The sequence below is a fragment of the Salmo trutta genome, chromosome 22 (assembly GCF_901001165.1).
Source record: "Salmo trutta chromosome 22, fSalTru1.1, whole genome shotgun sequence".
NCBI classification, from domain to species: domain Eukaryota; kingdom Metazoa; phylum Chordata; class Actinopteri; order Salmoniformes; family Salmonidae; genus Salmo; species Salmo trutta.
In genome coordinates, this window is record NC_042978.1 from 48,851,852 (window position 1) to 48,869,351 (window position 17,500).

At 45.3% G+C, this 17,500-nt stretch overlaps 2 protein-coding genes across 2 annotated transcripts in view; both read left to right on the forward strand.

Annotated features, from left to right (window-relative positions):
• The window catches only part of sned1 (sushi, nidogen and EGF-like domains 1), a 104,889-nt gene that overhangs the window by 43,606 nt on the left and 43,783 nt on the right, over positions 1–17,500 (forward strand). The window contains exons 7-12 of the mRNA XM_029706246.1: positions 2,156–2,296; positions 4,154–4,210; positions 4,467–4,574; positions 9,954–10,040; positions 10,481–10,618; positions 17,302–17,421. Of these exons, the coding sequence (XP_029562106.1) occupies positions 2,156–2,296; positions 4,154–4,210; positions 4,467–4,574; positions 9,954–10,040; positions 10,481–10,618; positions 17,302–17,421 (651 nt within the window). The remainder of the gene's footprint in view (positions 1–2,155; positions 2,297–4,153; positions 4,211–4,466; positions 4,575–9,953; positions 10,041–10,480; positions 10,619–17,301; positions 17,422–17,500) is intronic.
• Positions 15,657–17,118, forward strand: LOC115158883 (uncharacterized). Its single transcript, XM_029708294.1, has 2 exons — positions 15,657–15,691; positions 15,724–17,118. Exon 2 carries the CDS (start codon positions 15,812–15,814, stop codon positions 16,820–16,822), a length of 1,011 nt encoding a protein of 336 aa, XP_029564154.1. The 5' UTR covers positions 15,657–15,691; positions 15,724–15,811; the 3' UTR covers positions 16,823–17,118.

Genomic DNA, 17,500 nt, shown 5'->3' on the forward strand with positions numbered 1-17,500 from the left:
ACATATTAGATCCTGTACATATTAGATTCTGTATTAGGTCCTGTACATATTAGATCCTGTATTAGATCCTGTATTAGATCCTGTACATATTAGATCCTGTATTAGATCTTGTATTAGATCCTGTATTACATCCTGTATTAGATCCTGTATTAGATCCTGTATTAGGTCCTGTACATATTAGATCCTGTATTATATCCTGTATTAGATACTGTATTAGATCCTGTATTAGATCCTGTATTAGATCCTACATATTAGATCCTGTATTACATCCTGTATTAGATCCTGTACGTATTAGATCCTGTATTAGATCCTGTACATATTAGATCCTGTATTAGATCCTGTATTAGGTCCTGTACATATTAGATCCTGTATTAGATCCTGTACATATTAGATCCTGTATATATTAGATCCTGTATTAGATCCTGTATTAGATCCTGTATTAGATCCTGTATTAGATCCTGTACATATTAGATCCTGTACATATTAGATCCTGTATATATTAGATCCTGTATTAGATCCTGTATTAGATCCTGTATTAGATTATGTATTAGATCCTGTATTAGATCCTGTACATAGTAGATCCTGTATTAGATCCTGTACATAGTAGATCCTGTACATAGTAGATCCTGTATTAGATCCTGTACATAGTAGATCCTGTATTAGATCCTGTACGTATTAGATCCTGTACATATTAGATCCTGTATTAGGTCCTGTAGATATTAGATCCTGTATTAGATCCTGTACATATTAGATCCTGTATTAGATCCTGTATTAGATCCTACATATTAGATCCTACATATTAGATCCTGTACATATTAGATCCTGTACATATTAGATCCTGTATTAGATCCTGTATTAGATCCTACATATTAGATCCTGTATTAGATCCTGTACATATTAGATCCTGTACATATTAGATCCTGTATTCGATCCTGTATTCGATCCTGTATTAGATCCTGTACATATTAGATCCTGCATTAGGTCCTGTACATATTAGATCCTGTACATATTAGATCCTGTATTCGATCCTGTATTAGACCCTGTACATATTCGATCCTGTATTCGATCCTGTATTAGACCCTGTAGATATTAGATCCTGTATTAGGTCCTGTACGTATTTGATCCTGTACATATACTGTACAGTACTGTATAATACTATTTAATACTATTATACCCTGCTGTACATTTAATTAACTATTGTTTCTACATGAGAGCAGATTTCACCTTAATACCAGACAGCTGGTAAGTGAGAGAAGTTCCCTAATTCAGCTCTGTGTTTTAACAGACAATAAAACACTATGCTGTTCCTCTGTACAAAGATTAATAGGAGAGGTTCCTTTGACGTGATATTAATTACTAGCTAGAAAATGTCTCTATTCCAAATCCCATTTACAGTATATCATCTTCCACCTCCAATAGTTGCTGAATTTCCCTCTTGACTTCCTCTTGACTCCGTCTTGACTTCCTCTTGACTTTTTCTTGGCTCCCTCTTGACTCCGTCTTGACTCCGTCTTGACTCCCTCTTGACTCCCTCTTGACTCCGTCTTGACTCCGTCTTGACTTCCTCTTGACTCCGTCTTGACTTCCTCTTGACTCCGTCTTGACTTCCTCTTGACTCCGTCTTGACTCCGTCTTGACTCCGTCTTGACTCCGTCTTGACTTCCTCTTGACTCCGTCTTGACTCCCTCTTGACTCCGTCTTGACTTCCTCTTGACTCCGTCTTGACTCCGTCTTGACTCCCTCTTGACTCCGTCTTGACTTCCTCTTGACTCCCTCTTGACTCCCTCTTGACTCCGTCTTGACTCCGTCTTGACTCCCTCTTGACTCCGTCTTGACTTCCTCTTGACTCCCTCTTGACTCCGTCTTGACTCCGTCTTGACTTCCTCTTGACTCCGTCTTGACTTCCTCTTGACTCCGTCTTGACTCCGTCTTGACTTCCTCTTGACTCCCTCTTGACTCCGTCTTGACTCCGTCTTGACTCCCTCTTGACTCCCTCTTGACTCCCTCTTGACTCCATCTTGACTCCGTCTTGACTCCCTCTTGACTCCCTCTTGACTTCAGTTTTCTCTTCAATTCGTGCACCATGGAGATAGTGTCAGTGTTCCCTTCCCTATCCCATTTAAAATCCCCACGTTGATGACTTAGGCTTGATATTTTTGTTGTGTTTGTGGATCCATTCCAGACATGGATGAGTGTGTTTCCCAGCCCTGCCTGAATGGAGGACAATGTAAAGACCAGGTGAATAGTTACAACTGCACCTGTCCAGTTTCCTTCACCGGGACACACTGTGAGACAGGTGAGCTACTGACAAAACTCTCCTTCTTTAAAAGGGAAGTACTATTCAACTGACTCTGATTCCTTCCCAAATGGCTCTATATTCCTTATGTAATGCACTCCTTTTAGGGTGCCCTGTTGGGACTCACCCTGACTTTGATTCTGCCAGTGAATGCCAACCTAGAGAGTATACTTTTTAACATTTTATTTAAAAAAAAAATGTATTTAACTAGGCAAATCAGTTAAGAACAAATTCTTATTTACAATGACAGCCTAGCCCGACAACGCTGGGCCAGTTGTGCGCCGCTCTATGGGACTCCCAATCACGGCCAGATGTGATGCAGCCTGGATTTGAACCAGGGACTGTAGTGACGCCTCTTGCATTGAGATGCAGTGCCTTAGACCGCTTCACCACTCGGGAGTAGACATGGGGTCCTATGGGTCCTGGTCAAAAGCAATGCACTGTATAGTGTCAGGTGTTCTCAAAGTGGGGTCCGCGGCAGCCAGATAAAACAATTATACTAATTATATATACACGTTTTGTTTTAAATTAATATTACTGACAATAGATTAAACTACTTTTGGTCAAGGGATCTGTGGAATAAGTTTAAAATGTGTAATACAATAGAAATACAATACAGGCTCACAGGGATATATCCACAGTACTCTACCAATTATTTATAAAAATTCAACTCAATACCATTCCCCAAAACATTTTTAAAAAAAAGGTTTACATAAATGCACTGTAATTTAAGCTTTGAAATGGCTATGTTATGTCTCTGCCTCATGGCAAAATGTGTAGATTTGCAGGAAATTACCTTTAAAGCTGCAACAACCAAAAATATTTCTACCCCATGGTAAAATGTGTAGAATTACAGGAAATTACCTTGAAAACTGCAACATTTTCTCTCCAATACCAAGAGGCGGCCCTTTTTAATGTTCTTCCCCGGGCCCGAGACCTGGTTCATCAGTGACCCCCCCCCCCCCCCCATCATAATCAGAACACAACTTGAGTGTTATAGAAATAGACTTCAAGGACTTTATGACGTCTGCAGTGCATGACTGCAGACGTCATAAAGTCCTTGAAGTCTATTTCTATAACACTCAAGTTGTGTTCTGATTATGATGATGGGGGGGGGGGGGGTCACTGATGAATTTAGTATCTGACCCCAAAACGTTTGAGAACCCCTGGTATAGAGAATAGGGTCGCATTTGGGACGCATCATGACTGACCCTGCCAGTTAGCATCAGCTAGACCGTTTCTCTTCCTCTCTCTCTCTCTGTTTTAATTTCCCCTCGTGTTTGGAACAATGGTTCGTGATTGAAAATGTTACCATCGGCGGGCCGGTGAGTTCTACTTCCCGCTCTCTGTTTGGCTCCTGTAATAGATTTTTGGGGTTTTTTTCTTCACTGAGACAGCAAGGCAAGAAACAAAACCTGACTAACCTCACTCTGGGAGAATGAGATGGGTGAGGTTCTGTCACCAAATGGCAACCTATTCCCTTTATAGGTCACTACTTTTAACCAGAGCATTGTAGTGCACTACAAAGAGAATAGGGTGCCATTTGGGACGCATCGTGAGCGCGGCTAGGAGTTCTGTGTCAGAGTGACCTGATGGTTTGTTTTAAAGGTTTTTACAGGCGTCGCCTGTTTTCACAGCCTCGGCAACGGTGTGGTTAGCTAATGGCTGAGGCCCGGGCTCTAGGCTTCTCCACTAAAGAGCAACAACAACACAAAACATAGAGAAAGAAAGAGCTCCCTTTGTGTAATATTGACGTGGTGTGGTAGTATGTGAGGTATTTTCTCCTTGCCTGAATAATTATTAGACTCAACATTTTCCGCGAGAAAGCCCTGAAGCCTTTTGAATTTTCTTTCATAGAGTTGGTGGTGGTCCAGGTGGATTCATCGTTGACTCCTCAAACTGAAAATCAAACAGGTAAAAGCTGTAATAATAAGAACGATGTGTTTCTCAAATGAGAGGGAATCCTTCCTTAACCTTTTTATTGCAAACACTTGTTTTCTTACAAAGTACAGTACTTGCCTGTTCCGTATGTGTTTGTGTGTTTTTTGTTGTTGCATCACACACTGTATTCCCCTAGCAGCCCTGGTATAGGCATTTAACCCACATCAGCTGTTATAAATCTGTGTCCAGCCGCATCCTAAAACTTCTATCTTTGTCCTCTGTCTGGCAGTGTCTTGTAAAGGGGAGGGCTGTGAGAACCATCCGACCTGTGAATACATCGGCCCAGGGAACTACAACTGTACCTGCATCCAGGGTTTCTATGGTGACAACTGTGAAGGTAGATACCCGAAGCCAAAACCTCAGCTACAGATGTTGGATCTTAATTTGACCAGTATTGTCACAGCAAAATAAAAGTTTAGTCAATAATGTTGCTTGATCGGTGGTTAGACATTTAGCTGGGCAAAATTAGACTAACCGTGTATTACTGCGGGTTATCAGTGAATTTATGTCAATCATAAAGCTCATCTGCACCTCCTGCTGTGCAGGAAATTCTCAGTAACAAAAAGAGTGATCAAATTAAGATCCACATCTGTAAGTAGGCAACTCTAGCTGGACAGAGAAGTGTGTTGAGAGGAGGGACAAGCTACAATATATTATATACTATCCCACAGGTAGTGGACCAGAGTCTACTCTAGCTGAGGACAGTAGGACAGGAAGCTACAGACAGGTAGTGGACCAGAGTCTACTCTAGCTGAAGACAGTTGGACAGGAAGCTACAGACAGGTAGTGGACCAGAGTCTGCTCTAGCTGAGGACAGTTGGACAGGAAGCTACAGACAGGTAGTGGACCAGAGTCTACTCTAGCTGAGGACAGTAGGACAGGAAGCTACAGACAGGTAGTGGACCAGAGTCTACTCTAGCTGAGGACAGTAGGACAGGAAGCTACAGACAGGTAGTGGACCAGAGTCTACTCTAGCTGAGGACAGTTGGACAGGAAGCTACAGACAGGTAGTGGACCAGAGTCTACTCTAGCTGAGGACAGTAGGACAGGAAGCTACAGACAGGTAGTGGACCAGAGTCTGCTCTAGCTGAGGACAGTAGGACAGGAAGCTACAGACAGGTAGTGGACCAGAGTCTACTCTAGCTGAGGACAGTTGGACAGGAAGCTACAGACAGGTAGTGGACCAGAGTCTACTCTAGCTGAGGACAGTAGGACAGGTATTGTGCAGAAGACAGTTGGACAGCTACAGTGAAGACGAGAGAGGGACTAGCTAGCTATGCAGCTACTAGCTATCCTGCTCTAGCTGCATAGGAGGGAATGTGTGGAGCTTTGTCTGTGAGAAGGTGAGTGTCTGTTCTATTCTGCTGTGATGATTGATGATGTTAATTATCACCACAGACAGTTATCTGAACCGCGCCCTGTTTACGACGGGATCCTGGGCAACAACAGTCACTTAATGTTGGGAATGATTGCTTTATGGCCCGTTTTATTAGTTTACCAATAAGGGGAAGTGCTGCTTTGTCTAGACTTGAAAGGATATGGGGCCTCTGTGTTTATGGGCTGAAGCTGATGCTTGGTATTTATTCAAGTAGTTTCATCAGACACGGCTGGGATAATATGCCTTGCAGCAAGGCAGCAGTGCTCCCAAATGGCACCCTAGTCCCTACGTAGTGCACTACTTCTGGTCAAAGGTAATGCGCTAAGTGTGGAACATGGTGCTGTTGGGGACACAGCCTATGCCACTTGCTCCTCCAAAAGATCTTTAATATTATGTCAGGCATTGCTAATTCACGTTACTCCTCACCCTTGAGCTGAAATAACTATCAAGGCTTATATAGACTCTCCTAAATATTCCAAATACTTTCCTGCCTGGCTCACTTGGAAGGCCCTGTGGAAAAAAAGAGCAGGATACTCACAGAGAGAGAGTAGGTCGCAGGAGAGAGGAGAGGAAGGAGAGAGAGAAGGTAGCGGGAGAGAGGAGAGAGAGAAGGTAGCGGGAGAGGAAGGAGAGAGAGAAGGTAGCAGGAGAGGAAGGAGAGGAAGGAGAGAGAGAAGGTAGCGGGAGAGGAAGGAGACAGAGAAGGTAGCAGGAGAGAGGAGAGGAAAGAGAGAGAGAAGGTAGCAGGAGAGAAAGGAGAGAGAGAAGGTAGCAGGAGAGAGGAGAGGAAAGAGAGAGAGAAGGTAGCAGGAGAGAAAGGAGAGAGAGAAGGTAGCAGGAGAGAGGAGAGGAAGGAGAGAGAGAAGGTAGCAGGAGAGAAAGGAGAGAGAGAAGGTAGCAGGAGAGAGGAGAGGAAAGAGAGAGAGAAGGTAGCAGGAGAGAAAGGAGAGAGAGAAGGTAGCAGGAGAGGAAGGAGAGGAAGGAGAGAGAGAAGGTAGCGGGAGAGGGCGGCAGCGTAGCCTAGTGGTTAGAGCGTTGGACTAGTAACCGAAAGGTTGCAAAATCAAATTCCCGAGCTGACAAGGTAAAAATCTGTCGTTCTGCTCCTGAACAAGTCAGTTAACCCACTTGTTCCTAGGCCATCATTGAAAATACGAATTTGTTCTTAACTGACTTGCCTAGTTAAATAAAGGTAAAATAAATAAAATGTAAAAAGAGAGAAGGTAGCAGGAGAGGAAGGAGAGAGGAAATGTAGCAAGAGAGAGAAGGTAGCGCCTAATCAACCTCCTAGATCAAAGAGAATGTGGACTTCCAAACACACACACACACACACTGAACATAGAAAGCCAATGAAAACCTCTCCAGCTAATTAGCAGTCCATTAACCAGAGGCCATAGCTCCATTTTGTTCATGGTTGCAGCCCAAATGGCACCCAGTTCCCCATATAGTGCACTACTTGGCCGAGGCCCAGTTCCCTATATAGTGCACTACTTGGCCGGGACCCAGTTCCCTATATAGTGCACTACTTGGCCGGGGCCCAGTTCCCTATATAGTGCACTACTTGGCCGGGACCCAGTTCCCTATATAGTGCACTACTTGGCCGGGGCCCAGTTCCCTATATAGTGCAATACTTGGCCGGGACCCAGTTCCCTATATAGTGCACTACTTGGCCGGGGCCCAGTTCCCTATATAGTGCACTACTTGGCCGGGGCCCAGTTCCCTATATAGTGCACTACTTGGCCGGGACCCAGTTCCCTATATAGTGCACTACTTGGCCGGGGCCCAGTTCCCTATATAGTGCACTACTTGGCCGGGGCCCATTGGCTGGTTGTGAACTATATAGGGGGGTTAAAAAACACTCCAGGTCACATCTACAACGTCTTACACTTGATAGAATGAATGTAGAAATTATAACAGGCCGATACCATACTAATAATTTATATTTTAAAATAACTGCCCTTCTTCTGGCCCACAAATTTATTTTGACAAACAAAATCGGTCAAAAAAAGAATCTGTACGATGTGGCCCTCAAGTCAAATGGTTTTCTTGGTTTACAGTAAACAATACACACACACACACACATACACACAAAAACACACACACACACACACACACATACACACAAAAACACACACACACACACACATACACACAAAAACACACACACACACACACACACACACACGCACACACAATCAAAGCACTCAGGTGTAAAAATCTGCAGTTCTGCCCTTGAGCAAGGCAGTTAACCCCCAACAACAACTTCTCCCAGGATGCCGATTACGTAGACATGGATTAATGCAGCCCCCCGTACCTCTCTGATTCAGAGGGGTTGGGTTAAATGCGGAAGACACATTTCAGTTGAAGGCATTCAGTTGTACAACTGACTAGGTATCCCCCCCTCCTTTCCTTCCCCATGTTGGCCATCTAACTCCAATGTTGGAGTGAGACTGTGGATACTGTTGATGCTGCAGCCTAAAAACATGTGTTTGAGAACTACCCTAAATACTACTATTCATACCAGTTTGAGAACTACTTGATACCGTGCATGCCAGTCTCTCTTGGCTGAGAGTTGAGGAAAGACTGTGACTGCGTCACTTCTTGTTTTTATAAGAAACGTTAATGTGTTGGAAAGTCCTAATTATTTGCATAGTCAACTTACACACAGCTCTGACACACACACACTTACCCCACCAGACATGTTTCAGTTCCCTGGTCCAGAACAAATTCAAGGAAACGTACAGTATTATACAGAGCCATGAGTACATGGAACTCCCTTCCATCTTATACAGCGCAAGTGAACAGAAAACCTGGTTTCAAACAACCAATAAAGCAACACCTCACGGCACAACGCCCCATGTGACCTACTGGTTGTGTGTACTGACATGTGACCTACTGGTTGTGTGTACTGACATGTGACCTACTGGTTGAGTGTTTGTACTGACATGTGACCTACTGGTTGTGTGTACTGACATGTGACCTACTGGTTGAGTGTCTGTACTGACATGTGACCTACTGGTTGTATGTACTGACATGTGACGTACTGGTTGTGTGTACTGACATGTGACCTACTGGTTGTGTGTACTGACATGTGACCTACTGGTTGTATGTACTGACATGTGACCTACTGGTTGTGTGTACTGACATGTGATCTACTGGTTGTGTGTACTGACATGTGGCCTACTGGTTGTATGTACTGACATGTGACCTACTGGTTGTATGTACTGTCATGTGACCTACTGGTTGTGTGTACTGACATGTGACCTACTGGTTGTGTGTACTGACATGTGACCTACTGGTTGTGTGTACTGACATGTGACCTACTGGTTGTGTGTACTGACATGTGACCTACTGGTTGTGTGTATGTAATGACATGTGACCTACTGGTTGTGTATGAACTGACATGTGACCTACTGGTTGTGTGTACTGACATGTGACCTACTGGTTGTGTGTTTATGTACTGACATGTGACCTACTGGTTGTGTGTACTGACATGTGACCTACTGGTTGTGTGTATGTACTGACATGTGACCTACTGGTTGTATGTACTGACATGTGACCTACTGGTTGTGTGTATGTACTGACATGTGACCTACTGGTTGTGTTTATGTACTGACATGTGGCCTACTGGTTGAGTGTTTGTACTGACATGTGACCTACTGGTTGTGTGTACTGACATGTGACCTACTGGTTGTGTGTACTGACATGTGACCTACTGGTTGTGTGTGTGTACTGACATGTGACCTACTGGTTGTGTGTACTGACATGTGACCTACTGGTTGTATGTACTGACATGTGGCCTACTGGTTGTGTGTACTGACATGTGACCTACTGGTTGTGTGTACTGACATGTGACCTACTGGTTGTGTGTATGTACTGACGTGTTTGTGTAATTGATAGATGCATACACATACTACATGTTAATGTTTTTAAATGAATGTAAATTGTAAAATCATTTATTTTGTCTGTAAGGTCTTTTTCTTTATGTGTCGGACCCCGGTAAGACCAGCTGTCACCACTAGCGTCGGCTAATAGAGAGCACAGTAAGACTAGCTGTCACCATTAGCGTCGGCTAATAGAGACCACAGTAAGACTAGCTGTCACCATTAGCATCGGCTAATAGAGACCACAGTAAGACCAGCTGTCACCATTAGCATCGGCTAATAGAGACCACAGTAAGACCAGCTGTCACCATCAAATCAACAACCCTATCAGCCGATATCTAAAGTCGTCAGCAGGATGTGAGCTCTTCTGTCATTGGCTTTAACTTTTTGTGTTTTGGACTTTATGCTTTTATAAGATAATAAAGGTTTCCTTTTCTTCTGCTTGTCTCTTCAGGAGAGTGTCTGTGCCAGAATGGAGGGGTCTGTGTGGACGGGACCTGTGACTGCACCTCAGGCTTCACCGGAATCTACTGTCAGTTTGGTACGTATCATAACATCTTGTACACTGTATATCTAGTCTCATATTCTACTGTAGTTGGTAACAGAAGACACATTCCTTGTTCATTTCATGGTGTGGATTACACCTTGCTTTCACCGAGGTAGCAGCACATGGCACACAGAACCCGACTAGTAGGCTGGAAGGTTGCCTTGATGGAAAGTGGCCTTGATGGAAAGTGGCCTTGATGGAAAGTGGCCTTGATGGAAAGTGGCCTTGATGGAAAGTGGCCTTGATGGAAAGTGGCCTTGATGGAAGTTTGCCTTGATGGAAGTTTGCCTTGATGGAAGTTTGCCTTGATGGAAGGTTGCCGTGATTGAAGTTTGCCTTGATGGAAGTTTGCCTTGATGTAATAATTACTTTGCAACTCTTGACATAGTGTCACAACATGATGTTTATCTCTCGGACCCCCCTGTCCTCCTCAGAGGTGACCCAGACCCCATGCAGTAACAGCAGGCCGTGTCCTGACGGAGGACCCTGTCTGGAGTACGGAGGAACCTACCTGTGTACCTGTCAGACAGGTGTGGCAGACCTAGATAACAAGGACTTCTATCCTCCCTATGGTAAGAGCCTCTGCTGCTGATGCTGCTTCCTCTACTTCTTCCTCTACTTCTTCCTCTATTTCTTCTTCTTCCTCTTCTTCTTCTTCCTCTTCCTCTACTTCTTCCTCTACTTCTTCTTCTTCTTCTTCTTCTTCTTCTTCTTCTTCTTCTTCCTCTTCTTCTTCTTCTTCTTCTTCTTCTTCTTCTTCTTCTTCTTCCTCTACTTCTTCTTCTTCTTCTTCTTCTTCTTCTTCCTCTTCTTCTTCTTCTTCTTCTTCCTCTTCTTCTTCTTCTTCTTCTTCTTCTTCTTCTTCTTCTTCTTCTTCTGTACAAATCCAAGGATTGGTCCCTTTGACTCTGCATTTTGTGTTGCTGTACACGAGAGCCTGGTTGCCATAGTGATAAACACTTGTGTCTTTTGTGTCAAGGCGGTGGCACGCTGTGTGTGTGTGAGAGTCACATTCCCTGTTGGGGAGAGAGACATTTAAATAGGATTTATTTAGATGTTGACTAAGTGGGACTGTGGTAACATGAGTGATGGGTTAGTTCTCCATGGAGTTGCCAATGCAGCCGTAGAGGAGACTCAACTCTGTAAAACAGGAAATAAAGCAGTTCAGATTTACCTTGAGCGGGAGTCCATGTGTCTAGCTTAGAGTCTGATCAAGTTTAGAATATTTGGCGACGAGGACAAAGCTAAATCCTCACAAGAACAAAAGTAATCTGATGATTCGTGGTTACAGCTCCTTCCGATTAGCAGACCCTGGAGACAACGTTGTGGAGGCAGAGTCACAGTTTCGACGGCTAGCTAGCGAGTTTGTGAGTGAAGTAAGCAAAGCTAGGTTAGCTGTGCCAGATGCACACAGTGTTGAGTAGTGCAGAGAGCAAACAGAACATGAAGAAAGCACTAAAAGATAAGTCTCACTTGTTAGACACTGCTAACAGAGTCCCGTAGGTGAACTATAAAAAAATTTAAATAATCTGAGGAAGAAGCGGATGAGTTTGTCGAGGACGCAGCCTATGTAACGGTGATTAAAGAGAAACCCCCAAGCCACCTGTGGACTAAAGGAGTTGGATAACTCCCCAGTCGTGTTCGAGGTGGAAACAGGGGCTTCCTGTACTGTTTTGGGAGAACATGCTTTTGCTGACCTAAAAGCCAAAGCATCTCAGTTGAAACTAGAACACTGAGCTATAATGCTGAAGTTATACACAGAAGAGCACATTCCAGTGCAGGGTGCGTCAACGTCCAGTACAAAGGTCAAACTACACAACAGAAGATGTTGATGGTCCAAGGTTAAGGTCCCAATCTGCTGGGAAGAGATTGGATCCCAGTATTACAACTGGACTGCCGAGGGATGTGCAAAAACAATCACGAAGGTCTCAGGACAGTAGTGTTGTCCAGCACACTAAACACGCAGATGTTTTCAAAGATGAACTTGGAAAAACTAGAAGAGACTGAAGTGTCTCAGGTGGACCGGTCTGTTCGACCTTCTGCAAAGAACGCCAAGTGCCGTTTGCACTACAACAGATTGACCAGGCAGAGCTGGACAGGCTCCAGACCACTGGAATACTGGAACCAATCACTTACTCTGAGTGTAAAGCCCCCATTGTCCCAGTAATGAAGCCTGATGGAAATATCCGGATTTGTGGAGATTACAAGCTAACTGCCAATGTAGCGTCCAGGCTGGACCAGTACTTACTGCCAAGGATAGAGGGACTATTCATAAAGCTATCTGATGGGACATGCTTTTCCAAACTTGGACATGTTTCACAAATATCAGCAAAGTGGCTAGAATAAACACCCACAAGGGGCTCTTTCAGTATACACATCTTCCATTTAGAGCCTCCTCTGCTTGTGCGATCTTTCAAAGAACAGAATCTGTTAGCAGGCACACTGCTGTATACCTGGATAATATCCTTATCACCTGGTATCACTGAGGAAGACCATCTACTGAGTGATATCCTTATCACCTGGTGTCACTGAGGAAGACCATCTACTGGGTGATATCCTTATCACCTGGTATCACTGAGGAAGACCATCTACTGGGTGATATCCTTATCACCTGGTGTCACTGAGGAAGACCATCTACTGGGTGATATCCTTATCACCTGGTGTCACTGAGGAAGACCATCTACTGGGTGATATCCTTATCACCTGGTGTCACTGAGGAAGACCATCTACTGGGTGATATCCTTATCACCTGGTGTCACTGAGGAAGACCATCTACTGGGTGATATCCTTATCACCTGGTATCACTGAGGAAGACCATCTACTGGGTGATATCCTTATCACCTGGTGTCACTGAGGAAGACCATCTACTGGGTGATATCCTTATCACCTGGTGTCACTGAGGAAGACCATCTACTGGGTGATATCCTTATCACCTGGTATCACTGAGGAAGACCATCTACTGGGTGATATCCTTATCACCTGGTATCACTGAGGAAGACCATCTACTGGGTGATATCCTTATCACCTGGTATCACTGAGGAAGACCATCTACTGGGTGATATCCTTATCACCTGGTATCACTGAGGAAGACCATCTACTGGGTGATATCCTTATCACCTGGTATCACTGAGGAAGACCATCTACTGGGTGATATCCTTATCACCTGGTATCACTGAGGAAGACCATCTACTGGGTGATATCCTTATCACCTGGTATCACTGAGGAAGACCATCTACTGGGTGATATCCTTATCACCTGGTATCACTGAGGAAGACCATCTACTGGGTGATATCCTTATCACCTGGTATCACTGAGGAAGACCATCTACTGGGTGATATCCTTATCACCTGGTATCACTGAGGAAGACCATCTACTGGGTGATATCCTTATCACCTGGTGTCACTGAGGAAGACCATCTACTGGGTGATATCCTTATCACCTGGTGTCACTGAGGAAGACCATCTACTGGGTGATATCCTTATCACCTGGTGTCACTGAGGAAGACCATCTACTGGGTGATATCCTTATCACCTGGTATCACTGAGGAAGACCATCTACTGGGTGATATCCTTATCACCTGGTATCACTGAGGAAGACCATCTACTGGGTGATATCCTTATCACCTGGTATCACTGAGGAAGACCATCTACTGGGTGATATCCTTATCACCTGGTATCACTGAGGAAGACCATCTACTGGGTGATATCCTTATCACCTGGTATCACTGAGGAAGACCATCTACTGGGTGATATCCTTATCACCTGGTATCACTGAGGAAGACCATCTACTGGGTGATATCCTTATCACCTGGTATCACTGAGGAAGACCATCTACTGGGTGATATCCTTATCACCTGGTATCACTGAGGAAGACCATCTACTGGGTGATATCCTTATCACCTGGTATCACTGAGGAAGACCATCTACTGGGTGATATCCTTATCACCTGGTATCACTGAGGAAGACCATCTACTGGGTGATATCCTTATCACCTGGTATCACTGAGGAAGACCATCTACTGGGTGATATCCTTATCACCTGGTGTCACTGAGGAAGACCATCTACTGGGTGATATCCTTATCACCTGGTGTCACTGAGGAAGACCATCTACTGGGTGATATCCTTATCACCTGGTATCACTGAGGAAGACCATCTACTGGGTGATATCCTTATCACCTGGTATCACTGAGGAAGACCATCTACTGGGTGATATCCTTATCACCTGGTATCACTGAGGAAGACCATCTACTGGGTGATATCCTTATCACCTGGTATCACTGAGGAAGACCATCTACTGAGTGATATCCTTATCACCTGGTATCACTGAGGAAGACCATCTACTGAGTGATATCCTTATCACCTGGTGTCACCAGGAAACAGTGCTATCAAGACTGGGTGAGCGCAGGGCTTTGCTTGAAGAATCCAAGTGTGTCTTCCTGAAGTACAGAACTTGGGGCACAAAGTCACAGCCAATGGGCTTCAACCCCTGTACAATCAAAGAGGCCCCAGAACCCAAAGATGTGAGTGAGCTTACGGGCCCTACCTTGCGATGTTAAACTACTGTGTCCGCTTTCTTTCTTTTTTCTCCCTGACTTGGCCTCTGTCCTGGACCCACTGCATCTCCTCCTGTAAGCTATAGACAAATGGAAGCGGCACAAACCCCAGAAAACAGCTTTCCAGATATACAAGGACTTGCTGTCGTCTTCGGCACTGCTTGTGCATTACGACCCAAAGCGCCCACTCGTCACAAGTGATGCCTCCCCATACTGTATTTATTTATTTATTTTGCTCCTTTGCACCCCAGTATCTCTACTTGCACATTCATCTTCTGCACATTTATCACTCCAGTTTTTAATTGCTATATCGTAATTACCTCGCCACTATGGCCTATTTTATTGCCTTACCTCCCTTATCTTACCTCATTTGCACACACTGTATATATACTTTTTTATTTACTGTATGTTTGTTTATTCCATGTGTAACTCTGTGTTGTTGTATATGTTGAACTGCTTTGCTTTATCTTGGCCAGGTCGCAGTTGTAAATGAGAACTTGTTCTCAACTGGCCTACCTGGTTAAATAAAGGTGAAATAAAATAAAATACGGGATTGGGGTGGTGTTATCTCAGAAGATGGAGTAATAATTACTTCGCGTCTTGCTTGTTGCCACCCTGGGTGAGCTGAAGTAAATACACCCATATCTCCGGGCGACTACAAAGACGGGCCCTCATGTTAGCGCAATACGAGTATGAATTCTAGTACAGACTGGGCCCCTCCATTGCTAACCCTGATGGTCTCAGCAGGCTGCCAGTCCCAGACATGCTCAAAGACCCTAAAAGTCCCCCTGAACTGGTGTGCTTTATTGAAACAGCTCCGAAGAGCTTCAATAGACCATCGGCAACTGAAGAAATGGACTGTAAGAGGCCCTCTTCTCTCCAAAGTCAGCCACATCGTCAAGGAGACATGGCCGGCCCACTGTCCTACGAAAGAGTTGCAACCGTATTTTAAAAGGAGAAACAAACTCTTGGTGGAGGACGGCATCCTGCTTTGGGGGGCTTCAAGTAGTGGTGCCACCTTTACTGGATGAGCTCTTTCACCCAGGTGTATTCAGAATGAAAGCTACAACCAGAGTGCACATGTGGTGGCCAGGATTGGACAAAGCAGAGGAAGAGCATGTCCAGGATTGGACAAAGCAGAGGAAGAGCATGTCCAGGATTGGACAAAGCAGAGGAAGAGCATGTCCAGGATTGGACAAAGCAGAGGAAGAGCATGGCCAGGATTGGACAAAGCAGAGGAAGCGCATGTCCAGGATTGGACAAAGCAGAGGAAGCGCATGTCCAGGATTGGACAAAGCAGAGGAAGAGCATGTCCAGGATTGGACAAAGCAGAGGAAGAGCATGGCCAGGATTGGACAAAGCAGAGAAAGAGCATGGCCAGGATTGGACAAAGCAGAGGAAGAGCATGGCCAGGATTGGACAAAGCAGAGGAAGCTCATGTCCAGGATTGGACAAAGCAGAGGAAGAGCATGTCCAGGATTGGACAAAGCGGAGGAAGAGCATGTCCAGGATTGGACAAAGCAGAGGAAGAGCATGTCCAGGATTGGACAAAGCGGAGGAAGAGCATGTCCAGGATTGGACAAAGCAGAGGAAGAGCATGTCCAGGATTGGACAAAGCGGAGGAAGAGCATGTCCAGGATTGGACAAAGTGGAGGAAGAGCCGGCCAGGATTGGACAAAGTGTTGGAAGAGCAGGCCAGGATTGGACAAAGTGTTGGAAGAGCAGGCCAGGATTGGACAAAGCAGAGGAAGAGCATGTCCAGGATTGGACAAAGCAGAGGAAGAGCATGTCCAGGATTGGACAAAGCGGAGGAAGAGCATGTCCAGGATTGGACAAAGTGGAGGAAGAGCCGGCCAGGATTGGACAAAGTGTTGGAAGGGCAGGCCAGCATTGGACAAAGTGGTGGAAGGGCCGGCCAGGATTGGACAAAGCGGAGGAAAAGCAGGCCAGGATTGGACAAAGTGGTGGAAGGGCCGGTCAGGATTGGACAAAGCGGAGGAAGGGCCGGCCAGGATTGGACAAAGTGGAGGAAGAGCAGGCCAGGATTGGACAAAGTGGTGGAAGAGCCGGCCAGGATTGGACAAAGCGGAGGAAAAGCAGGCCAGGATTGGACAAAGCGGTGGAAGAGCATGTCCAATCATGTAATACTAGGCAATGCTCCAGCACAAGCTCCCACCAGCCCTTGGGAGTGGCCTGGAAAACCCTGGACTCGCATTCACATTGACTAGGCAGGGCCTTTCCTTTGGAAGATGTTCTTGTTGGCTGTGGAGGCTCGCTCCAAATGGCTTGAAGTTTTCCCAGTCCGCAATGCAAACTTAGCAACAACAACTGAGCATCTCAGGGAAGTGTTCAGTGCTCATGGTCGTCCCCATACAGTCGTATCAGACAACACAGCCATCTTTATGAGTGCGGAGTTCAAGGCCTTTCTGGCAACCAATGGTATTCGTCGTATCACCTCCGCCCCCCCTTACCACCTCTCCACGAACGGCTTGGTGGAGAAGGCAGACCAGACAATAAAAAGAGCCACAGGAGGCACATAGAAAAACAGAGTTATTAGTGAAAAACCTATCACTCAGGTTACCCCGTGTGTGTGTGTGTGTGTGTGTGTGTGTGTGTGTGTGTGCGTGTGCGTGCGTGCGTGCGTACGTGCGTGCGTGCGTGCGTGTGATGGAACGCGGTCAAGTCGGTGCGTGTGTTTTCCAGTACAGCCTCGATCGGTCTGTGATTCGTCTCCGTGTCTGAACGGAGGTCACTGCTATGAGAGAGATGGAGGCTACACCTGCGAATGCAAGCATGGATACAGAGGGAAGCACTGTGAGAAAGGTAGTATGACCATTATCATTCACCTAAATAAGACATAGGAAACAATTAGCCCGGGTCAGGGTCCGGCTTGAAGAACCCG

What these genes read in the sequence shown, in the direction of transcription:
- LOC115158883 (XM_029708294.1), top strand. Translation starts at nt 15,812, where the DNA reads ATGGCCAGGATTGGACAAAGCAGAGGAAGCGCATGTCCAGGATTGGAC.